We start from the raw sequence: 21,047 nt of genomic DNA on the forward strand, positions 1-21,047 counted from the left end.
TTCACCAAGTGCAGTTAACTGTACAAATGCAGCTAACTACACTCTTAGAAAAAAAGGGTTCCAAAAGGGTTCTTCGGCTGTCCCCAAAGGGGAACACTTTTGGATTCCAAGTACAACCATTTGTGGAAAGGGTTCTACCTGGAACCAAAAAGGGTTCTTCAAAGGGTTATCCTATGGGGACAGAGTGTACTCAGGTCACTACAGTACAGCCAAGAAGTCCCGTCTGACCTTTTTAACTACACTAGGCAATGAAAGCACACATTTTGAGGTCTAGGGAATAGTGTTTTCGAAACACGACACACTTAAAATACACATTTTCGTCAATCAGCATTGCATTGATGTTAGTTTGTCGCATTTGTCTGTCAATGTGAGGACTGTACAATGTTGAGGAGAGCCATATGATGATATGGCTGAAAATGTTGTTCCCGCCACGGCATGTATCGTAAGGTACTATTCCCGTGACCATGGAGGCTCCGCTGACCCCACTGACCTTTGACCCAAAGATGGCCGCTGTACAACATCGCATTCAAAATCATCCATTATGTAAACCCTAAATATAGCTAGAATATGTACATATCATATCATGATAGAAATCTGTGAGATGGGAAATTTTGCTCCGGTGCATAGGCTGATTTCTTCAAAGAGCGATGTGTCTTTTGCTATCTGTCAGGGTGAATGTCAGTGAGGTAGAGAGGGCACCAGTGACAGAAAAAAGAACACAGTAAAAGCCACACACACGACAACAACACAAACACAACACTCGGACGGCATTGAGAGTCGGACAAAGACACAGTGTAACGTGTAAGAATGAAAAAGCCCACATACAAACGCGTGATATGACACAACCTGAAGAGAGAGACAGCAACACAGAGCAGATCAGACAACACGTGACCCGCCGTTCCTGATAGTCCTCAAGTGTTACCGGGCTACTTCAGTGCAGCGGCCGCACGCGGCACACACAATCGCACTCTGGCCGCAGTCTCTCAAATACACAGCCTGGTGCACACACACACACACACGCACACGCACACACACGCGCACACGCGCACACGCACACACACACAGTATCTTACACTAAACATTATATATGGAAAACACGTAGATCCTCTTATTTCATGATATGAGAAAAGAAAGATCAGGTTATTCTGAATAATGGATTGGATGGTACTCTGAGCAATACAATGCAATTGGGCCTTGATATAAAAAATCACAGTTTTACCCTTAGCTCAATAGCTTGGTGCTGTTGTTCCCCTACCTATCTATTCCCTTACGGAAAGAACACATGACATTACACACACTCTCACGTGAACACGTTTTCATGTGATCACATGTGATCTGCTGCGAAGTTAATGTGATAACAGGTGACAATATGTATAGAAACATGTGATAACATGAAACTACAGACGTGTAATCATGTGATTTTCTGTAAGGGTTGATTTCATTATTTGAACTTACCTACACTAACACAGAGGGCAATTTATGGGAGATACTTCAACTTTACCTAACATACTGTACAGACACAGCACAGTGAACACAGTGGGTACTAGTTGTGATTTGCAGTCATGCATAGTGTACTGTATGTGAGAGTGTGAGTGTGTTCTGTGTTCAAGTGTGTCTGTGGGTGCTATGTTTCAGTGTCAACTGCCAACATGCAATGTCATGGAGTTGAGAGAACCTAAAATGTTTGGCTGACGGATTAGGTCCAAAAAATAATATTGTACAGCTAACGGGGTTCCATTTCGGGGTCCCCGTGGTTTTAAGGTGTTACCTCTTGGCCCTATGGTTTGATCCAGGAAGAGGTGGAGTTTGCATTGAGGTCCTGCTGTAGGAGAGACCCTTCCAGCTTATACCATTCATCAGCCAAAGGGGAGTCTGGGCTGGCTGCCAAGCCTGCGGCCTCTAGTTTAGCGTCAAAAGTGGCGTTGAGAGTTTGGGAGAAGTGTAAAGGAGAAGTGTTTGGTGCAGGTTTGGTGGTGGTGGTTGTAGGTGGTAAAAAAGGTTTGTTGCAGCCGTAAAGAAATGGATCGAGGTATTGCGTTTCAGAATCAGAACAAGAGAATCCATGGGGTAAGCAGGTGTAAATAAGGCATGTTTCGAAGAGGAAAGGAAAAGAGGAGGGAAAAGAATGGGGATATGGAATCAAAGATGGGGGACAAGGAAAGGGGGTGGGGGGACAGGGCATCAAGTGGGAGTCAGCCAAACAAGGGGGAGGAGGGGAGGCAGGAGAGAGAGAGAGGGAGGGAGGGAGAGAGAGAGAGAAAGAAACAGAAGTGACGAGAGGTCAATTAATGCATGGTCAACTGTCTATGTACAAGAGACAGAGAAAGAGAGAGAAGCCATGAGCGTGAGAGAGGATGAAAATTACAAAGGATAAAATGTAGGATGACAATTTGAGGCAGTGAATGAAAGAGAGAGGGACAGAAAATACAGACAGGAAGAAAGAAAGGTGATACCAAGTGTGATGGAAGTGTCACAGCATGAAGGTGACGAGGTGGAAACATAGAGGCCAGAGCAAAGAAGAGCAGAAGAGTAAAGATGTTGTACGGGGGTGTTGTTGTGTCCTGTCAGAAACTAGTGTTAGGAACCTCTCTGTCACACAAACAGTGCTCTTCCCACAATGCTCTTGGCCGTTGCATGTGTCTGTCTGCGTGTTCTCAGTAACTAACCATAAATCAGTTCCCATATATGCTGTATTTGATCATGTATACATCACATGTGTACGTATTTGTCCCCCGTGCACCTGCCTTATTAGCATCTTCTATATGCAGAGAATTTGTTTATCTGTATCAGTGCTTGTGCCTTATGGCATCTTGTGTGTAGCTCTGTTGACCTATGTGGTGTATGTGATTACGGTTTTGTCCCCTGTGGGAGTGACGTACCTTTCCGCACATTCCCATCTGTGGCGCGGAATTCCCTGGTGTTGAGCAGGAAGCAAGCGCGGTCCTGCTGGTAGCGTTCCCGGGTAACTCCGGTGCCCCCTCGCCCCGCGGGACTCCGCTCGTCCGGGCTCAGCACCTGGTCGATAGTAGGGCAGTCCTCGTTCGCCAGGGCAGCAGTGGCCGCGTCGCCGTTCTGCTTGGAATCTTTCGGGAAAAGAAGGAGACAGGGAAAGGGGGGCCGGAAGCAGAGCAAGGGAGAAGCAGAGAGTGAAGGAGAAGGAATGAAGGAAGAGGAGAGGAGGAGAGAAGTGAGGTATCTGGATAGTAGAGGAGGAAGGTTGTGATGGGAGACTGAGGCCAAACTGGACCGTGTTTCCACATCCACACTAGCATACCACTTAGGATGCATGCCCATTACATTGCTTCATTCTCCGCAATATGTTAGTACGGACATTGGAACATAGTTTGAGGGAAGGAGTTGCAGACTTGATGATTCAACTGGCCCAATCAGAGAGCTTGCGGTTGCAAGCTGAGGGACTTTGATTGGCTGCTATATCGAAGGTTTTGGCATGGCACCTTGGCCCGACGATACAGAAATCATGAATCCCCAGTCTCCCATCACTGGAAAAAGGTGTATAAGAAAATAGCCAAAGGAATGAGGGTGGGGGGGTGGGGTTACTGCATGTAAACTGATCACAATTTAATACTGCAGATGAGATGCATAAGCAAAGACAGATTCAGTAAAATAGTGTGTTGTGTATTTATTCATTGTGTTATTATTTTATAATTATTCATTTTTCTTCTCTCTCCGCATTGTTGGGAAGGGCCCGTAAGTAATCATTTCCCTCATAGCCCGCCACCTGTTGTTTACAGAGCATGCGACGAAAAACGTTTGATTTGACTACGATATGTAAATGATAATGGCTAACGTGTCAAAGTTCATGCCTATACTGGCTTAGCTAGACAGCATGGTCAACTAAAAACTGGACATGGTTATATAGGAGGTGGGGTCGAGGGTGTGAGCTGATGCATTTTAAGAAAAATGTTCAAAATGTATAAAAAATAAATAAACTGAAATATCACATTTACATAAGTATTCAGACCCTTTACTCAGTACTTTGTTGAAGCACCTTTGGCAGCAATTATAGCCTTGGGTCTTTTTGGGTATGATGCTACAAGCTTGGCATACTTGTATTTGGGGAGTTTCTCCCATTCTTCTCTGCAGATCCTCTCAAGCTCTGTCAGGTTGGATGGGGAGCATTGCTGTACAGCTATTTTCAGGTCTCTCCATAGATGTTCGATCGGGTTCAAGTCTGAGCTCTGGCAAGGCCACTCAAGGACATTCAGAGACTTGTCCCCGAAGCCACTCCTGCGTTGTCTTGGCTGTGTGCTCAGGGTCATTGTCCTGTTGGAAAGGGAACCTTCGCCCCAGTCTGAGGTCCTGAGCGCTCTGGAGCATGATGCTGCCACCAACGTGCTTCACCGTAGGGAATGTGGCAGGTTTCCTCCAGACTTGAGACTTGGCGTTCAGGCCAAAGTGTAGAATATTGGTTTCATCAGAACAGAGAATCTTGTTTCTCATGGTCTGAGAGTCTTTGGGTGCCTTTCGGCAAACTCCAAGCAGGCTGTTGTGTGCGTTTTTCTGAGGAGTGGCTTCTGTCTGATTGGTGGAGTGCTGCAGAGATGGTTGTCCTTCTGTAAGGTTCTCCCATCTCCACAGAGGAACTCTGGAGCTCTGCCAGTGACCATCGGGTTCTTGGTCACCTCCCTGACCAATGCCCTTCTCCCCCGATTGCTCAGGCCAGATCTAGGAGGAATCCTGGTGTTTGCAAACTTCTTCCATTTAAGAATGAGGGAGGACACTGTGTTCTTGGGGATCTTCAATGCTGCAGAAAGTTTTTGGTACCCTTCCCCAAATATGTGCCTCGACACAATCCTGTCTCGGAGCTCTACGAAAAATTCCTTCGACCTCATGGCTTGGTTTTTGCTCTGACATGCACTGTCAACCATGGGACCTTATATAGACAGGTGTGTGCCTTTCCAAATCATGTCCAATCAATTGAATTTAGGTGGACTCCAAGTTGTAGAAACATCTCAAGGATGATCAATGGAAACAAGTTGCACCTGAGCTCAATGGTCAGTCTCATAGCAAAGGGTCATTATACGTATGTAAAAAAGGCATTTCTGTTTTTTATTTGTAATACATTTGCAACAATTTCTAACAACCTGTTTTTGCTTGGTCATTATGGGGTATTGAGAGTAGATATTTAAGGTATTTAAGATATTTAATCCATTTTAGAATAAGGTTGTAACTTAACAAAATGTGGAAAAAGTAAAGGGGTCTGAATACTTTCTGAAGGCACTGTATCCTCAGACCACAGGAGGTTGGTGGCACATTAATTGGGAAGGACAGGCTCTTGGAGCAGAATGGGTGGAATTAATGTGTTTGTGTGTTTGATGCCATTCCATTCGCTCCAGCCATTATTATGAGCTGTCTTCCCCTCAGCAGCCTCCACTGCCTCAGACACAGCTGTCAAATCTGATCTCAGATGAGTTCCTGCTCAACAACCTACTAACAACCTACAACAAAATTCTTAACAAAAGAGAGCGTGAAAGACAGTAAGAGAGTGGTGGGGTATTATAGGCGCTTATGCAATAAAATACTATTATTGCTGACTCCCGAATGATTTCTCAAGGGCTACAAAACACATGTGATCTATTGTCGTATGTGGATGTTGGGTTCATATTAGGTGATATACAACCAGTGGACAACCCGTCACACTTGTTTTGAGCCCCACATTTGTTTAAAGGAAAATGTTATATATTTGGGGGGTGTACAGTAGTTTTGATTGAACTGATCATGTCAACATCATACTTTCACATTCTTAGGATAGCAGTCATCATCATGAATCAAGTCGACAATCTACTGGCAGATCCGTTTTAATCCTCGTCATATGACGAGAAATACTGAAGAGAAATTATAGATAACGTATCGGTGCTCATGGCCATTGGACATAAACATTACACAACAAGTTGGAAATCGCAAATTCAAGGAGTGGTTTGGAAGGAATCAGTGACAGTGGCTGTGTGGTCCCGAATCTGGGATTAAGGGGCTCTTTTCCAAGTTTAAAATGATAAACATTCAACATGGCCATGCTGTCAATGAAGCATGATTTGTGCCGTGCTCAAAACAACTGTTAACTCGGAGGACCCCCACACCACCTTCCTGTTCAAGTTAGCCGAGCACAACAATGTGAGTCCAAAATGTATTGTATGCAGCTTCATAAATTATGTAATATTCCAGGGAGATATGTATACTGTGGCTAAGAAAGTAATACTAAGTGTATGTTGTGTAGTAAGATGTTAGTAGCCCATGTGTCTCACCCTAATAATTTGGTCAATTTACGCCTCTTAATTTCGCCTACTGTTCTGACTGTTCTACTGTAGCCTATAACCTGTTTTAGAGAAATGTAATCATTGAATATTATAAGAGCTCTCATTGTCTGCTTATATGCCCTCTTAATTTATCCTATGGTTCTGACTTGGTGTACAGGGAGAACACTGTAAAAATGGCCAATGTTCTGAATTCTGTCGCTGTACATTTCAAAAGTGCTAAACAAATAGTTATATTGACTAAAGTTGCGTCGATCCTAGCTTGCTCATAGTCTTAATCGAAATTACAGATTGTCTCCTATCCGCTTGTCGTCCCCTTATGCCATAGTCTGTACATCTCAATTGTCATTAGAAACCACATTTGTTTAAGCAAGTCAGCCATATCAGCTATGTTTTTTAAAAGGCAGTAAATGAGGCTGAATTAATTGTTTCACTGCCAGACAAGGCTCCGCTGATAGCCAGGTGTAGCATTGGTAAGATGTTGGGACTGCTGTTGGGAGAGCTTTATGTAGGCCCGAATGGTTTGTGGGCACCGTTTGGCACCGTTATAGTGCCATTAATGTATTGTTTAGTGTTGTGTTGTGTTCTGGCTTTATTGGCATGCATTCCACATTTATTTATTGTTGCTCCACCAAGATTTACATGGTAAAGTTGCCACTGTATATAACCATGCCAAAGGAAAAAAGCATTACATACTAGTGTAATCTTAAACATTGAACCAATCGTTAGCACATTGGTCTGTTGCAAACAGATCCAAATGGGTACATTTTTTATGTACTGTGTTTGTTCTACGCGGGCAGATGGAGGCCTCTCGGCAAATGTGGACTCACCAGTTGATTATAAATTACCCATAAGTTCTGATGGGCTAGCCATCTCTCAAGGGCAGATTCAGAATCAGCCACCCTCCACACCCCCTCCCGCCCCAATCTATCCCTATCAGGGACATAGGCACTCTAAACCCCAACTCACACCCCACACCTCATGGATCTGCAGGACTGTACTATTACTGAGATTACTGAGTGCCTGTAACTAGCTGTCAGATAACATTCGGATTCCTAAATCTTATACAGACCAGAATCCTCCACTTACTGTGCAAATCCCTGTTCCAAATTTGATTGCCTATCTGTTGACGCTAAATTGTGCAGTTTCACAACCTCTTTGCCAAAAATACAATATTTTGACGGAGTAGTTTGTGTTCTACGCCCTTGGGGAGGCTAGTGGTAGAATGCCCAGATGCTCAGCAAAGCTCCATGTTGTGTTGATGAACTCCTGCAGATTTTACAAGTCAAGGTCGAAGCCGGTTTGTTAACTTGCAGTCTGCCTCTTAAAATATGGTACTGAAGAATGAAAACAGAAATGTCTCACCTCGGTTGATTTCTATGATCTCCTCTTGAGCAAGGGGGCAGTCGAAGCCTCCAGACCCGATCACCTCACCGAGTACATTACCCAGGATCCTATGGGGCGAGGCGGTGGCCATAGCGAGAGCGTCAGGCTTGCAGTAGTTGGGCGAGCCCGGCATGGTGGGCCGGGGGATGTGCTTGCCCTTCTTTTTGGGAAGCTTCTGCTTGGCCATGGCCAGTGAGTAGTACATGCCAAAGTTGTTGACGATGACGGGCACAGGCATGGCGATGGTCAGCACCCCTGCCAGGGCGCACAGCGCACCCACCAGCATTCCCGACCACGTTTCGGGGTACATGTCCCCGTAGCCCAGAGTGGTCATGGTGACCACGGCCCACCAGAAACCAATGGGGATATTCTTGAAGTTTGTGTGTTTGGCAGCCGTAGGGTCATCAGGGTCGGCGCCGATGCGCTCGGCGTAGTAGATCATGGTGGCGAAGATGAGCACTCCGAGAGCGAGGAAGATGATGAGCAGGAGGAACTCATTGGTGCTGGCACGGAGCGTGTGGCCCAGGACGCGAAGCCCCACAAAGTGGCGGGTCAGCTTGAAGATACGCAGGATGCGAACGAAACGGACCACGCGCAGGAAGCCCAACACGTCCTTGGCGGCTTTGGAGGACAGGCCGCTCAGCCCCACCTCCAGGTAGAAAGGCATGATGGCAATGAAGTCGATGATGTTGAGGGTGCTCCTGAAGAACTCGACCTTGTCCGGGCAGAAGACCACGCGTGCCATCACCTCAATGGTGAACCAGATGACGCACATGCCCTCCACGTACGTAAGCCAGCTGTCGGTCACCACCTCGTAGACGATCACCTCGCGCGTCACGTTTCCCTCTGTCACGTTCTCCGTCTTGTTGTAGATGGTGTTGAAGGCCTCGTGCGTCTCCATGCAGAAGGTGGAGATGGAGATGAGGATGAACAGAAGGGAGAGGAATGCGCAGTACTGGAGGAGAGGAACAGAAAGAACCAGAGAGAGGAGGGGGAAGGCAGGAAGACAGAAGGCAAAGAGAAAGAGTTGAATATAGAGGGACAGTAAGGGAGAAAAGAGAGAGGAAGGAGAGAAGAGTTACAGTCATATACAAACAACATAGCTAGAAAAACAGATGGTGTGTTGCTCAACAGTTAGTCAGCCCCTACAGGACACTGCAGGGCATTACTCAGTCAGATGAGATCATGAGCCCAGATGATTAAACCTGACTAGACACCTAAATGGGATAATTGTTGACCTGGAGGGTGACTGCAGGGTCAAACTGGACCAAGCACTGAGGGATAATCTATCTGACACTTATCAAAAAGGCCGCAACGGTCATCGGCAATGACAGTCCAAGGAGAAGTGGTGGAAAAAAATAGAAAACCGGGAGCCATACGTCATAAACCTAGAGAATGTAAGAAATGCTGGAATGAGAATACAGAGTACTACTGTCTCATTGGAGCAGCCCCGACACAGAGAAAAGGGCAAGAAAAGAAAGACAGATAGGACACAAAAGAAAGTGATGGGCAAAAAAGAGAGTCGTAAACGGTAAAAGCTGATGAATTATAAATATGCATGTATCTCAGAGTGCACTGAATAGGTTTCAAAATCAGGATGGGGCATGTGCTCACTCCCTCATACTGAATGTTCAACATAAAGGGTCTGAAACATGTGGCATTGAGCCTGTTTGTGGCCCAGCATGATGAAATGTGGTCCCAACTTGATGCTCCAATAACTAGCCAGTCTGATTATTTGAAAATGTGTAATGTTGTGGAAATTACAATTTGCACCTATGTCAAAGTATTATACACAAAGTAAAAGGACTGACAGCTCTATTGTACATTATGTATCTACAAACATTTTGACCCTTACAACTACTATATTAATCATACAGTGGAAATCCCTAAAGCCTAAAGTGCTTGAGATGGCACTCTATTTTATCCTCAACATAATCCATTACAGTCCAGTGCAAGGTAACAGTAACCGGAAGCCAATACTCACCATTAAGTAATGCGATTAACCCCCTACTTTTCAAAAGTTCTGTGAATGCAAAGTTACTTGCAAGAAACAATATTGCTAAGACATTGTCATCCTCCAATTAACACACTTGATAGTAATTGTTGGGTTCTAACCTAAAATATACTTTCACATGTTACTATATTAGACCTTAGTGATTATGTTATCTGCATAATGAATATACAGTATATGTTATGTGTCAATTAATGGTGAAGAGGAACTTTGTGTATGGAATTGTATTGTAAGAGAAAAAGTGAACACAACGTACAGTGCCTTCGGAAAATATTCAGACCCCTTGACGTTTTCCACATTTTGTTACATTACAGCCTTACTCTAAAATGGATTAAATTAATGTTTTTCCTCATCAATCTGCATACAATACAGAAGGACAACCATCTCTGCAGACGGAAGCCACTCCTCAGTAAAAGGCACATGACAGCCCTGCTTGGAGTTTGCCAAAAAGCACCTAAAGGACTCTCAGACCATGAGGAACAAGATTCTCTGGTCTGATGAAACCAATATTGAAGTCTTTGGCCTGAATGCCAAGCGTCACATCTGGAGGAAACCTGGCACCATCCCTATGGTGAAGCATGGTGATGGCAGCATCATGCTCTGGGATGTTTTTCAGCGGCAGAGACTGGGAGGCTAGTCAGAATTGAGTGAAAGATGAACGGAGCAAAGTACAGAGAGATCCTTGATGAAAATCTGCTCCAGAGCATTCAGGACCTCAGACTGGGGGCGAAGGTTCACCTTCCCACAGAACAACAACCCTAAGTACACACCCAAGACAACACAGGAGTGGCTTTGGGACAGGTCTCTGAATGTCCTTGAGTGGCCCAGCCAGAGCCCGGACTTGAACCCGATCGAACATCTCTGGGGAGACGTAAAAATAGCTGTGCAGCGACGCTTCCCATTCAACCTGACAGAGCTTGAGAGGATCTGCAAGAATGGGAGAAACTCCCCAAATACAGGTGTTCCAAGCTTGTAGCGTCATACCCAAAAAGACTCAAGGCTGTAATTACTGCCAAAGATGCTTCAACAAAGTCCTGAGTAAAGAGTCTGAATACTTGTGTAAATGTGATATTTCAGGTTTTTTTTTATACATTTGCAGAAATTTCTAAAAACCATTTTTTTATTTGTCATTATTGAGAATTGGGTGTAAATTGATGAGGGGAAAAAACGATGTAATCAATTTTAGAATAAGGCTGTAATGGGGAAAAAATGGAAAAGGTCAAGGTGTCTGAACATTTTCCGAATTCACTGTATGTCCAAAGTCTGTTGAGTAAGGTGAACATATGGTCACTTGTTTATTATCATGGAGAAGTGACAGGATGAAGTGGAACTGCTTCCAGACCGCTCAACCGCAAAGACAACAGGGCAACATTTATGCAGTTTTGGGAAACAGATGGACAGTTCTGAGAAGTCATACCTCTAACCTCACCATGACAAATAAATGCCTGTTAGATCATATGCAAAGTGTGTTCGCAGCTAAAGCATCCAACGGGTTGAATAAACTTGGTTCGAGCTTTTTCTAGCCGTCCGTTTGGAGTTTTTTCTCCATTTGTTCAGAACCTAACACCATACTGTATTCCTTAAACTACCACTATTATTGTGCTACTGTATAAACAGGGTTTTCAAAACCCGGTCCTCGGGACTCCAAGGGGTGTACATTTGGGTTTTTGCCCTAGCACTACACAGCTGATTCAAAGCTTGATGATTAGTTGATTATAATAATCAGCTGTGTAGTGCTACGGCAGAAAAACAAAACGTTCACCCCTTGGGGGTCCCGAGGACCGAGTTAGGTAAACGCTGGTATAAAGCATTGTGAGAATGACACCTGACTAAATATCAAGAATAATGCACGGCATGGGTGCTAAAACCTGGTACTTGTGTATTAACCATTGATCAATTCAGACAGCACAACAGGAGGGCAATCAGCCAGAGGCTTCATATCAATCAACATTCAACAAGGCGTCAAACTGAATATTATCCTCTTGAAGTGCTCATTTGAGATATCCAAACTGACAGACTTAGTTTCGAACTCTATTAATTGTGTGAACTAATTCCGCAAATGTTTTATGGGTTGCCCTGTAACTAAATGACAACATTCAGTCTAAAACCATAGCCATGTAACCATATCTGGTTGGCGTCCTGTCTGACTGCTCAATAACGACTACAAAATACTAGCCTCTATATTTGCAAAGAGAATGAAGGCAGTGTTGAACTAAATTATAGAAGAGACCTAATCTGGCTTCATGAGGAATAGACAGTGCCTTGCGAAAGTATTCGGCCCCCTTGAACTTTGCGACCTTTTGCCACATTTCAGGCTTCAAACATAAAGATATAAAACTGTATTTTTTTGTGAAGAATCAACAACAAGTGGGACACAATCATGAAGTGGAACGACATTTATTGGATATTTCAAACTTTTTTAACAAATCAAAAACTGAAAAATTGGGCGTGCAAAATTATTCAGCCCCCTTAAGTTAATACTTTGTAGCGCCACCTTTTGCTGCGATTACAGCTGTAAGTCGCTTGGGGTATGTTTCTATCAGTTTTGCACATCGAGAGACTGACATTTTTTCCCATTCCTCCTTGCAAAACAGCTCGAGCTCAGTGGGGTTGGATGGAGAGCATTTGTGAACAGCAGTTTTCAGTTCTTTCCACAGATTCTCGATTGGATTCAGGTCTGGACTTTGACTTGGCCATTCTAACACCTGGATATGTTTATTTTTGAACTATTCCATTGTAGATTTTGCTTTATGTTTTGGATCATTGTCTTGTTGGAAGACAAATCTCCGTCGCAGTCTCAGGTCTTTTGCAGACTCCATCAGGTTTTCTTCCAGAATGGTCCTGTATTTGGCTCCATCCATCTTCCCATCAATTTTAACCATCTTCCCTGTCCCTGCTGAAGAAAAGCAGGCCCAAACCATGATGCTGCCACCACCATGTTTGACAGTGGGTATCGTGTGTTCAGGGTGATGAGCTGTGTTGCTTTTACGCCAAACATAACGTTTTGCATTGTTGCCAAAAAGTTCAATTTTGGTTTCATCTGACCAGAGCACCTTCTTCCACATGTTTGGTGTGTCTCCCAGGTGGCTTGTGGCACACTTTAAACAACACTTTTTATGGATATCTTTAAGAAATGGCTTTCTTCTTGCCACTCTTCCATAAAGGCCAGATTTGTGCAATATACGACTGATTGTTGTCCTATGGACAGAGTCTCCCACCTCAGCTGTAGATCTCTGCAGTTCATCCAGAGTGATCATGGGCCTCTTGGCTGCATCTCTGATCAGTCTTCTCCTTGTATGAGCTGAAAGTTTAGAGGGACGGCCAGGTCTTGGTAGATTTGCTGTGGTCTGATACTCCTTCCATTTCAATATTATCGCTTGCACAGTGCTCCTTGGGATGTTTAAAGCTTGGGAAATCTGTTTGTATCCAAATCCGGCTTTAAACTTATTCACAACAGTATCTCGGACCTGCCTGGTGTGTTCCTTGTTCTTCATGATGCTCTCTGCGCTTTTAACAGACCTCTGAGACTATCACAGTGCAGGTACATTTATACGGAGACTTGATTACACACAGGTGGATTGTATTTATCATCATTAGTCATTTAGGTCAACATTGGATCATTCAGAGATCCTCACTGAACTTCTGGAGAGAGTTTGCTGCACTGAAAGTAAAGGGGCTGAATAATTTTGCACGCCCAATTTTTCAGTTTTTGATTTGTTAAAAAAGTTTGAAATATCCAATAAATGTCGTTCCACTTCATGATTGTGTCCCACTTGTTGTTGATTCTTCACAAAAAAATACAGTTTTATATCTTTATGTTTGAAGCCTGAAATGTGGCAAAAGGTCGCAAAGTTCAAGGGGGCCGAATACTTTCGCAAGGCACTGTATATCTAATAGTATCCGACTAGTGTTAGACCTTATTGACTATTCTGATCTAATCTTCGAAGATAGTTTTATTGTCTTCTTAGACTTTTATAAAGCCTTGGATACAGTGGAACATGAGTTTCTATTTCTCTCCCTTGAGATATTTGGTTTTGGGGAATTATTTTGTAGTACTATTAAAACTCTTTATATGAATGGGAACATTTCCATTACGTTAAATCATGGCACTTCTAGATTTGATTTGAAAAGAGGAATTAGGCAAGGTTGCCCCATTTCGCCTTAGCTCTTTCTGCTTGCAACCCAACTTCTTACAAGTTTTGTTAAATCCAGCAATATAAAAGGGATCTCTATTGCTGACAGAGATATTATCATAACTCAGCTTGCAGATGACACCACCCTCTTTTTGAAAGATGCTGACCAGATTCCTAGAGCAGTCAATGTGATAAAAAAAAAATCCAAAGCATCTGGTCTTTACCTAAACCATAATAAGTGTGAATTGTTTGCTATTAAAGACTGTGTGATACCCTCTATATGCAATAATCCAGTCAAGGAAAAAGTAACATACCTTGGGATTACCATATCTAAGGATCGACAGGAAAGATGCTCATTAAATTTCATATAATTTATTGAAAAAAACTAAAAGATGTTGAACCATTGGTTGCAGAGGGATTTATCCTTGAAAAGTTGAGTATTGCTTTCTAAAGCTGAAAGTGTCTCCAGCCCAGTCCCTACATCTTGACAACAAAATAGGTAAAGCGGTTGACTTTTTTAAACTTCATCTGGAAAAATTGTACACATTATATTAGGAAATCTGTCGTTGTGAACACATGAATATGGTGGTCTCAATTGTTTGATTTTCCTACTTTGAATAATAATTTTAAGATAAATTGGGCTACACATTTTGAATTTCATCCCTCATTATATATTCTCCTGTTTTGGTGTCTTCAATTGTATGTTACTTTGTAACTATAACATTGATAAGATTCCTACAAAATGATCAGATTTTCATAGAACGTTCGCCATAGTCTTTGATGCTATTCCATCTGGAACTCTTACGTTGTTTAGAGGTGTAACCAGACCTCACCTTCTTGACCTACCCTCGCTTCATCCAGTTGACTCTCCAATAGGAAAACTGTGTTTCTCCTTGCTCCCTCAGAACAACAGACCTACTGTATAAGTGCTTTATTTCAAAGGGATATTGTATCCCTTCCTTGTCACAATTTACTGGAATACATTTGTCAATAATATCTGTTGGGAAAAAGTCTGGTTATTACCACACAAAATACCTGCTTGTTAACAAGGTCAAAGAGGTCTCTTTCAGAATGATCCATAAGTATTACCAAGCGAATCATTACCTGAAGAAACTCAACAAAGACATTAACATTAACTGTACTTTTTGTGTTGAGCATCCAGAAACAGTTTTGCATTTATTTTAGCATTGTCTCCATGTAAAGAAATTATGGATAGATATTAATAGTTTTATAATTGTCAATATTCTTGATTACTTTTTTTAAATTTTTATATGAGAATGTGTTGCTCGGTTTCCTTAACTATAATAAGGATAAAGAAAAACAATTTTACCTCATGATTTCTAATTGTGCTAATGGAAAATGTCATATTCATAAATGTAAATTCATTTTCTATAAGGAATTCAAACAGTACATTAAGACCATTCTAAATTATTCTAATAAGAAAGCTGTTAAAACAATCAATATGTGTCTTTTAGGGTCTTTGTATAATCTGTCATTTGCTGTACCCACTAGCCTAGTATACAGTGCCTTGCGAAAGTATTCGGCCCCCTTGAACTTTGCGACCTTTTGCCAAATTTAAGGCTTCAAACATAAAGATATAAAACTGTATTTTTTTGTGAAGAATCAACAACAAGTGGGACACAATCATGAAGTGGAACGACATTTATTGGATATTTCAAACTTTTTTAACAAATCAAAAACTGAAAAATTGGGCGTGCAAAATTATTCAGCCCCTTTACTTTCAGTGCAGCAAACTCTCTCCAGAAGTTCAGTAAAGATCTCTGAATGATCCAATGTTGACCTAAATGACTAATGATGATAAATACAATCCACCTGTGTGTAATCAAGTCTCCGTATAAATGCACCTGCACTGTGATAGTCTCAGAGGTCCGTTAAAAGCGCAGAGAGCATCATGAAGAACAAGGAACACACCAGGCAGGTCCGAGATACTGTTGTGAAGAAGTTTAAAGCTGGATTTGGATACAAAAAGATTTCCCAAGTTTTAAACATCCCAAGGAGCACTGTGCAAGCGATAATATTGAAATGGAAGGAGTATCAGACCACTGCAAATCTACCAAGACCTGGCCGTCCCTCTAAACTTTCAGCTCATACAAGGAGAAGACTGATCAGAGATGCAGCCAAGAGGCCCATGATCACTCTGGATGAACTGCAGAGATCTACAGCTGAGGTGGGAGACTCTGTCCATAGGACAACAATCAGTCGTATATTGCACAAATCTGGCCTTTATGGAAGAGTGGCAAGAAGAAAGCCATTTCTTAAAGATATCCATAAAAAGTGTCGTTTAAAGTTTGCCACAAGCCACCTGGGAGACACACCAAACATGTGGAAGAAGGTGCTCTGGTCAGATGAAACCAAAATTGAACTTTTTGGCAACAATGCAAAACGTTATGTTCGGCGTAAAAGCAACCCAGCTCATCACCCTGAACACACCATCCCCACTGTCAAACATGGTGGTGGCAGCATCAGGGTTTGGGCCTGCTTTTCTTCAGCAGGGACAGGGAAGATGGTTAAAATTGATGGGAAGATGGATGGAGCCAAATACAGGACCATTCTGGAAGAAAACCTGATGGAGTCTGCAAAAGACCTGAGACTGGGACGGAGATTTGTCTTCCAACAAGACAATGATCCAAAACATAAAGCAAAATCTACAATGGAATGGTTCAAAAATAAACATATCCAGGTGTTAGAATGGCCAAGTCAAAGTCCAGACCTGAATCCAATCGAGAATCTGTGGAAAGAACTGAAAACTGCTGTTCACAAATGCTCTCCATCCAACCTCACTGAGCTCGAGCTGTTTTGCAAGGAGGAATGGGAAAAAATGTCAGTCTCTCGATGTGCAAAACTGATAGAGACATACCCCAAGCGACTTACAGCTGTAATCGCAGCAAAAGGTGCCGCTACAAAGTATTAACTTAAGGGGGCTGAATAATTTTGCACGCCCAATTTTTCAGTTTTTGATTTGTTAAAAAAGTTTGAAATATTCAATAAATGTCGTTCCACTTCATGATTGTGTCCCACTTGTTGTTGATTCTTCACAAAAAAATACAGTGTTATATCTTTATGTTTGAAGCCTGAAATGTGGCAAAAGGTCGCAAAGTTCAAGGGGGCCGAATACTTTCGCAAGGCACTGTATGTTATGATTGTCTGTTTGTATACTTTTTGCATTTCTGCAATAAACCATATCTGGTTAGAGTGGTCCTAGTGATCCTGTGTGGCTCAGTTGGTGAGCGTGTGACCAAGGTCATGAGTTCAATTCCCACAGTGATCACTTACGTTTACAAGAAATGCATGCACTCAATGTGATTTGATTCGATTTTAAAAGCATCTGGTAAATGGTGTGTCTGCCTTTCAGTTTGGGGATGGGAGTTAAACATTAGCCACGAGCCTAAATAAGATGGAATCTCCTGACCATTTTGACAAAATGACATCCTATACACCACTGACAAGAAAGCAATGGGATACACTAAAAAGCACTGAGTGTCATTAGTGTACTTCAATTGCTGTTTGGACACTGCCTCCCTTTCTCTCTGCCTCAGGAGAATACCCCTAACTACAAACAGAACTACAGCCTAGCTCATTTCTTTTCCAAAACTCTCTCTGTCCTCCGGGACTCATTTCTTGGACAGAGAGCAAAAACAAAGAACAAACGGGCAAAGTTATTAAAGCATCCCGGCACTGAGATATTCAATCTGCCCAGACCGTTTCTTATAACGAGATGGTGACTCAGTTTTGGAAAAAGAGAGTCTCTTTATTTTCTTCGCTGTCCTCTCTTTTTCCTCACTTACTCACTGAGGCGGTATATTTTGTTGGCATACATTCGGAAAGTATTCAAATGTGATAATTCGTTTTTTTGTTTTTTTTGTATGAAGCTTGACATAGAAACACTGGATTTTAGGTTGTCTATTTTAAATAATGTTGATTCATTACGAAATTATGAAAAAATATGAATAACATTCCCCCCATGAGGGCAAAAGGACATTTTATAGGGCTACAAATTTTTTCACTAAACTCAAATCAATCCACATTTAGAATCAGAAGATACATATCTATATCTGTAGAGAAAATCTGAAGAAAAGGAACATAAGTTATGTTCTGTATAGCAGAGATTAGCTGAAAAGCAGTAGCATCTCACAGTAGCGAGTGACCTTCTTGGAAAGCCATAAAACAAAAAAATATACATACACTTAAAGGATATGCCAGTATCGCTGCATTTGATTGGCACAACAGTAATTATGGATGACCATATAGGCAGACCATATGAATGGAGAGAAATGTGCGTATTGTTTCTACGTCTGAGTGGGGATCTGAAATACAATGCTTCCTTTCATTCTTGAATTTTAAAGAGCCTGTGAAAGAGAAGTCAGGGATGGGTAACACTGAACACACCAATTCATTCAGGATGGGACCCAAGCAACAATAGTCTTTTGGCTCTTTGTCCCTTCCAAGTCTCTCTTCACGTCTCTGTCTCTACGTCTGTCTGACGCCCCATGTCCTGGCCTCTCTACCTTATGTACCTTCTGTTCTTCCCCCTCTTTTCTCATCCCCCATTTCTCTCCAATCTTCTTATCTTCCTTTCTCTCCCTCCTTTCTCCTCTGCCATGTTTCTCTCCACTCTGTCTGACCTACCTTTTCCAGATTGATGCAGTGCTCCCCCTCCTCTATAACATGCATAAACACATACATACACACACACACACAAACAAACACACACACAAATAAACACACACACACACACATTAACACACACAAACACGAGCACACACACGTACGGAGAGCTGTATTCCTCAATCATCTCCATCCGCCACCCCCATCCCATGGAACTAGGAGGAACCAGGGACCTGCACACAGCGCTCTCTCATTGGCTGAGGACAGTACACACCGTGGTGGTACTAAGCAGAGCAGAGTGTTTCCATCCAATGGCGTTGGTGGTGGTGACGACGGTGGAGGCAAGACTTTCTTCTAGTTGGACTAGAAACGCGATTCGGGTTCTGAGATGATGACGGTGGAGATGATGGGGATGACAATGATGACGGCGATGGCGATGACGACGATGGCGATGAGGATGGTGATGATGATGGTTGTTAGCAATACCACTAGAAGTAGTGTTACTCATAGCACTTTATGGTCATCATCATAATCATGTACATTGGAAAAACATTACACAGTAGATTTACCATCACGCTATACAAGCGTTGCCTGAGAGGCATTTTCCTTCTCGGTTTGTTTGTCTCTTTCTGTCTCTCTCAACTTATCTCTCTCATACACACACATGCACACAGTACACTTGGCTACACACACACCGCCAAAAAGAGCCTAACACAGAAAAATGTTATGTAGGTTGCACAGGTGGGGAGACAGAGGGGGGCAGACAGAAAGGAGGGAGCGGGGGGGGACCAGTTGATGTAACAAGGACAGGAGAACATGAGAGGGGGGTTAAGAGGATATACATGGAATAGAGGACAACAAAGGATAAAACCAGGAGCAAAACACACAAGATAAATGGATGCGTTACCAGAGGACAAGGCCGGACAATCGGGAACCTTCTCTCGCGCCTGTACCACTTAAGCCGTGCAGGACGCGTTAGTGTTGGGTTAGGCTAGGCTAGTATAAAGATAGGCGTTAGTGCAGTGCTAGCATAGCTGAGGCTAGACATTGGTCCAGGGCTCGGCTAGTTATTCAACCAGGCCTAGCGCAGGGGTAAGTTAGCCTAGGCATGTGCAGGGCTAGGCTAGGATAGGCTAGGCATTAGTCCAGGCTAAGGTAAAAAAAAAAAAAAAAAGAATGGATACTAACTGGCAGACCATAGTGGTAAAAATACAACATTCAACACCAGGGAAGACAGGAAAAGAGAGAAAGAGGGTGTCACGTCCTGACCTTAGTTCCTTTGTTATGTTTCTTATTTAGGTTGGTCAGGGCGTGAGTTGGGGTGGGCATTCTATGTGTTCTAGTTTTGGTTTTCTATGTGTTTGGCCTGGTATGGTTCTCAATCAGAGGCAGCTGTCAATCGTTGTCTCTGATTGAGAACCATATTTAGGTAGCCTGTTTTTCCCACTTGATTTGTGGGTAGTTGTTTTCTGTTTGGTGTATGTCACCTTACAGAACTGTTTCGTTTCATTCGCCGTTGTCATTTTGTTTAGTGTTCTCTGTTTGATAAATGTGAACATGGACACGTACCACGCTAAATATTGGTCCGATCTCTCCTACTCCTCCTCAGACGAGGACAACGAACGTTACAGAGGGAAAGAGATTTTTTTTTTTAAATACCTATCTTTTACCAACAATCGTTGACCAATTTCCCGCATAGCCTACACTGCAATTGTTTAAAAGGTAATGGGGTCTACTACAATACATAAATCCAATAGTAGTAAAGTGTGCCTTGAACAAATCTTTAACCACAACCACAATAAATACAGCAGAATATTTCAAGGTGAAACAAAGGTTGGTATACTACGCAACAACCTGAACGTGTTTACAGTAAAGTTAGACCCCACAGTATACTGCAAGTCATATAAACGAAGGTGGAATTTAAAAAAGGGTTAAAGCAGCGCTTTTGCCAGTCGTTTTGAAAAATGTGACTTACACCGTCACAGTAGTAGCTGTATCAGCTATAACGCTCATACCGTAGTGATAGTACACATTAGCAATGCCTCATTTCCTCACTGAATAAAATGTAGCTCTGTACACCAGATCAATAGATACATCCATCACTTCAGTCAATCCAGATTACGTATAGTATGTTGTGAAGGTATTCTACTGTGCTTGTGGAGTGATGATACATTGAAATACTCACGTGGCGTGACCGCTAATGAAATGTACTGTACTTCAAGCTATTCATCAAGTCTTTATGAATGCAGGTGTGTGTGTGTGTGTGTGTGTGCGTGCGTGCGTGCGTGCGTGCGTGCGTGCGTGCGTGCATGTGAGCATGTGAGCATGTGTGTGTCTAGTAGAAAAATACTAACAGCCTATGGGCGGGAAGGAGGAAGGTGTGGGCAACACTCGCAGATCGTAGATAGAGACTTGTAGCTACATGAACACCGCATTGAGGTAACCGTGAAAGATGGGCAGAGGGAGGAGAGAGAGATGGAGAGAGAGAATGGGAGAGGAGAAGAGAAGGAAAAGAGGAGGAGTGGGAGGGAGGGAGGGAGGGAGGGAGGGAGGGAGGGAGGGAGGGAGGGAGGGAGGGAGTATGAAAGGTGGAGTAGCACTTCACACTTATTTATCTCC

General features: G+C 42.8%; 1 protein-coding gene across 2 annotated transcripts in view; it reads right to left on the bottom strand.

Annotated features, from left to right (window-relative positions):
* LOC139368189 (voltage-gated potassium channel KCNC1-like) overlaps positions 1-21,047 on the bottom strand; it is a 64,862-nt gene that overhangs the window by 24,575 nt on the left and 19,240 nt on the right. The window contains exons 2-4 of one of the 2 annotated variants that reach the window (XM_071106826.1): positions 7,638-8,613; positions 2,880-3,083; positions 1,769-1,899 (exon numbers count right to left, since the gene is read on the bottom strand). In XM_071106826.1, coding sequence (XP_070962927.1) covers positions 1,778-1,899; positions 2,880-3,083; positions 7,638-8,613 — 1,302 coding nt within the window. In that variant the 3' untranslated portion in view covers positions 1,769-1,777. Of the gene's footprint in view, positions 1-1,768; positions 1,900-2,879; positions 3,084-7,637; positions 8,614-21,047 lie in introns of those variants that run through there. The other variant, XM_071106827.1, reaches the window with a different exon arrangement.

This window comes from Oncorhynchus clarkii, chromosome 16, assembly GCF_045791955.1.
Source record: "Oncorhynchus clarkii lewisi isolate Uvic-CL-2024 chromosome 16, UVic_Ocla_1.0, whole genome shotgun sequence".
Classification (NCBI taxonomy): Eukaryota; Metazoa; Chordata; class Actinopteri; order Salmoniformes; family Salmonidae; genus Oncorhynchus; species Oncorhynchus clarkii.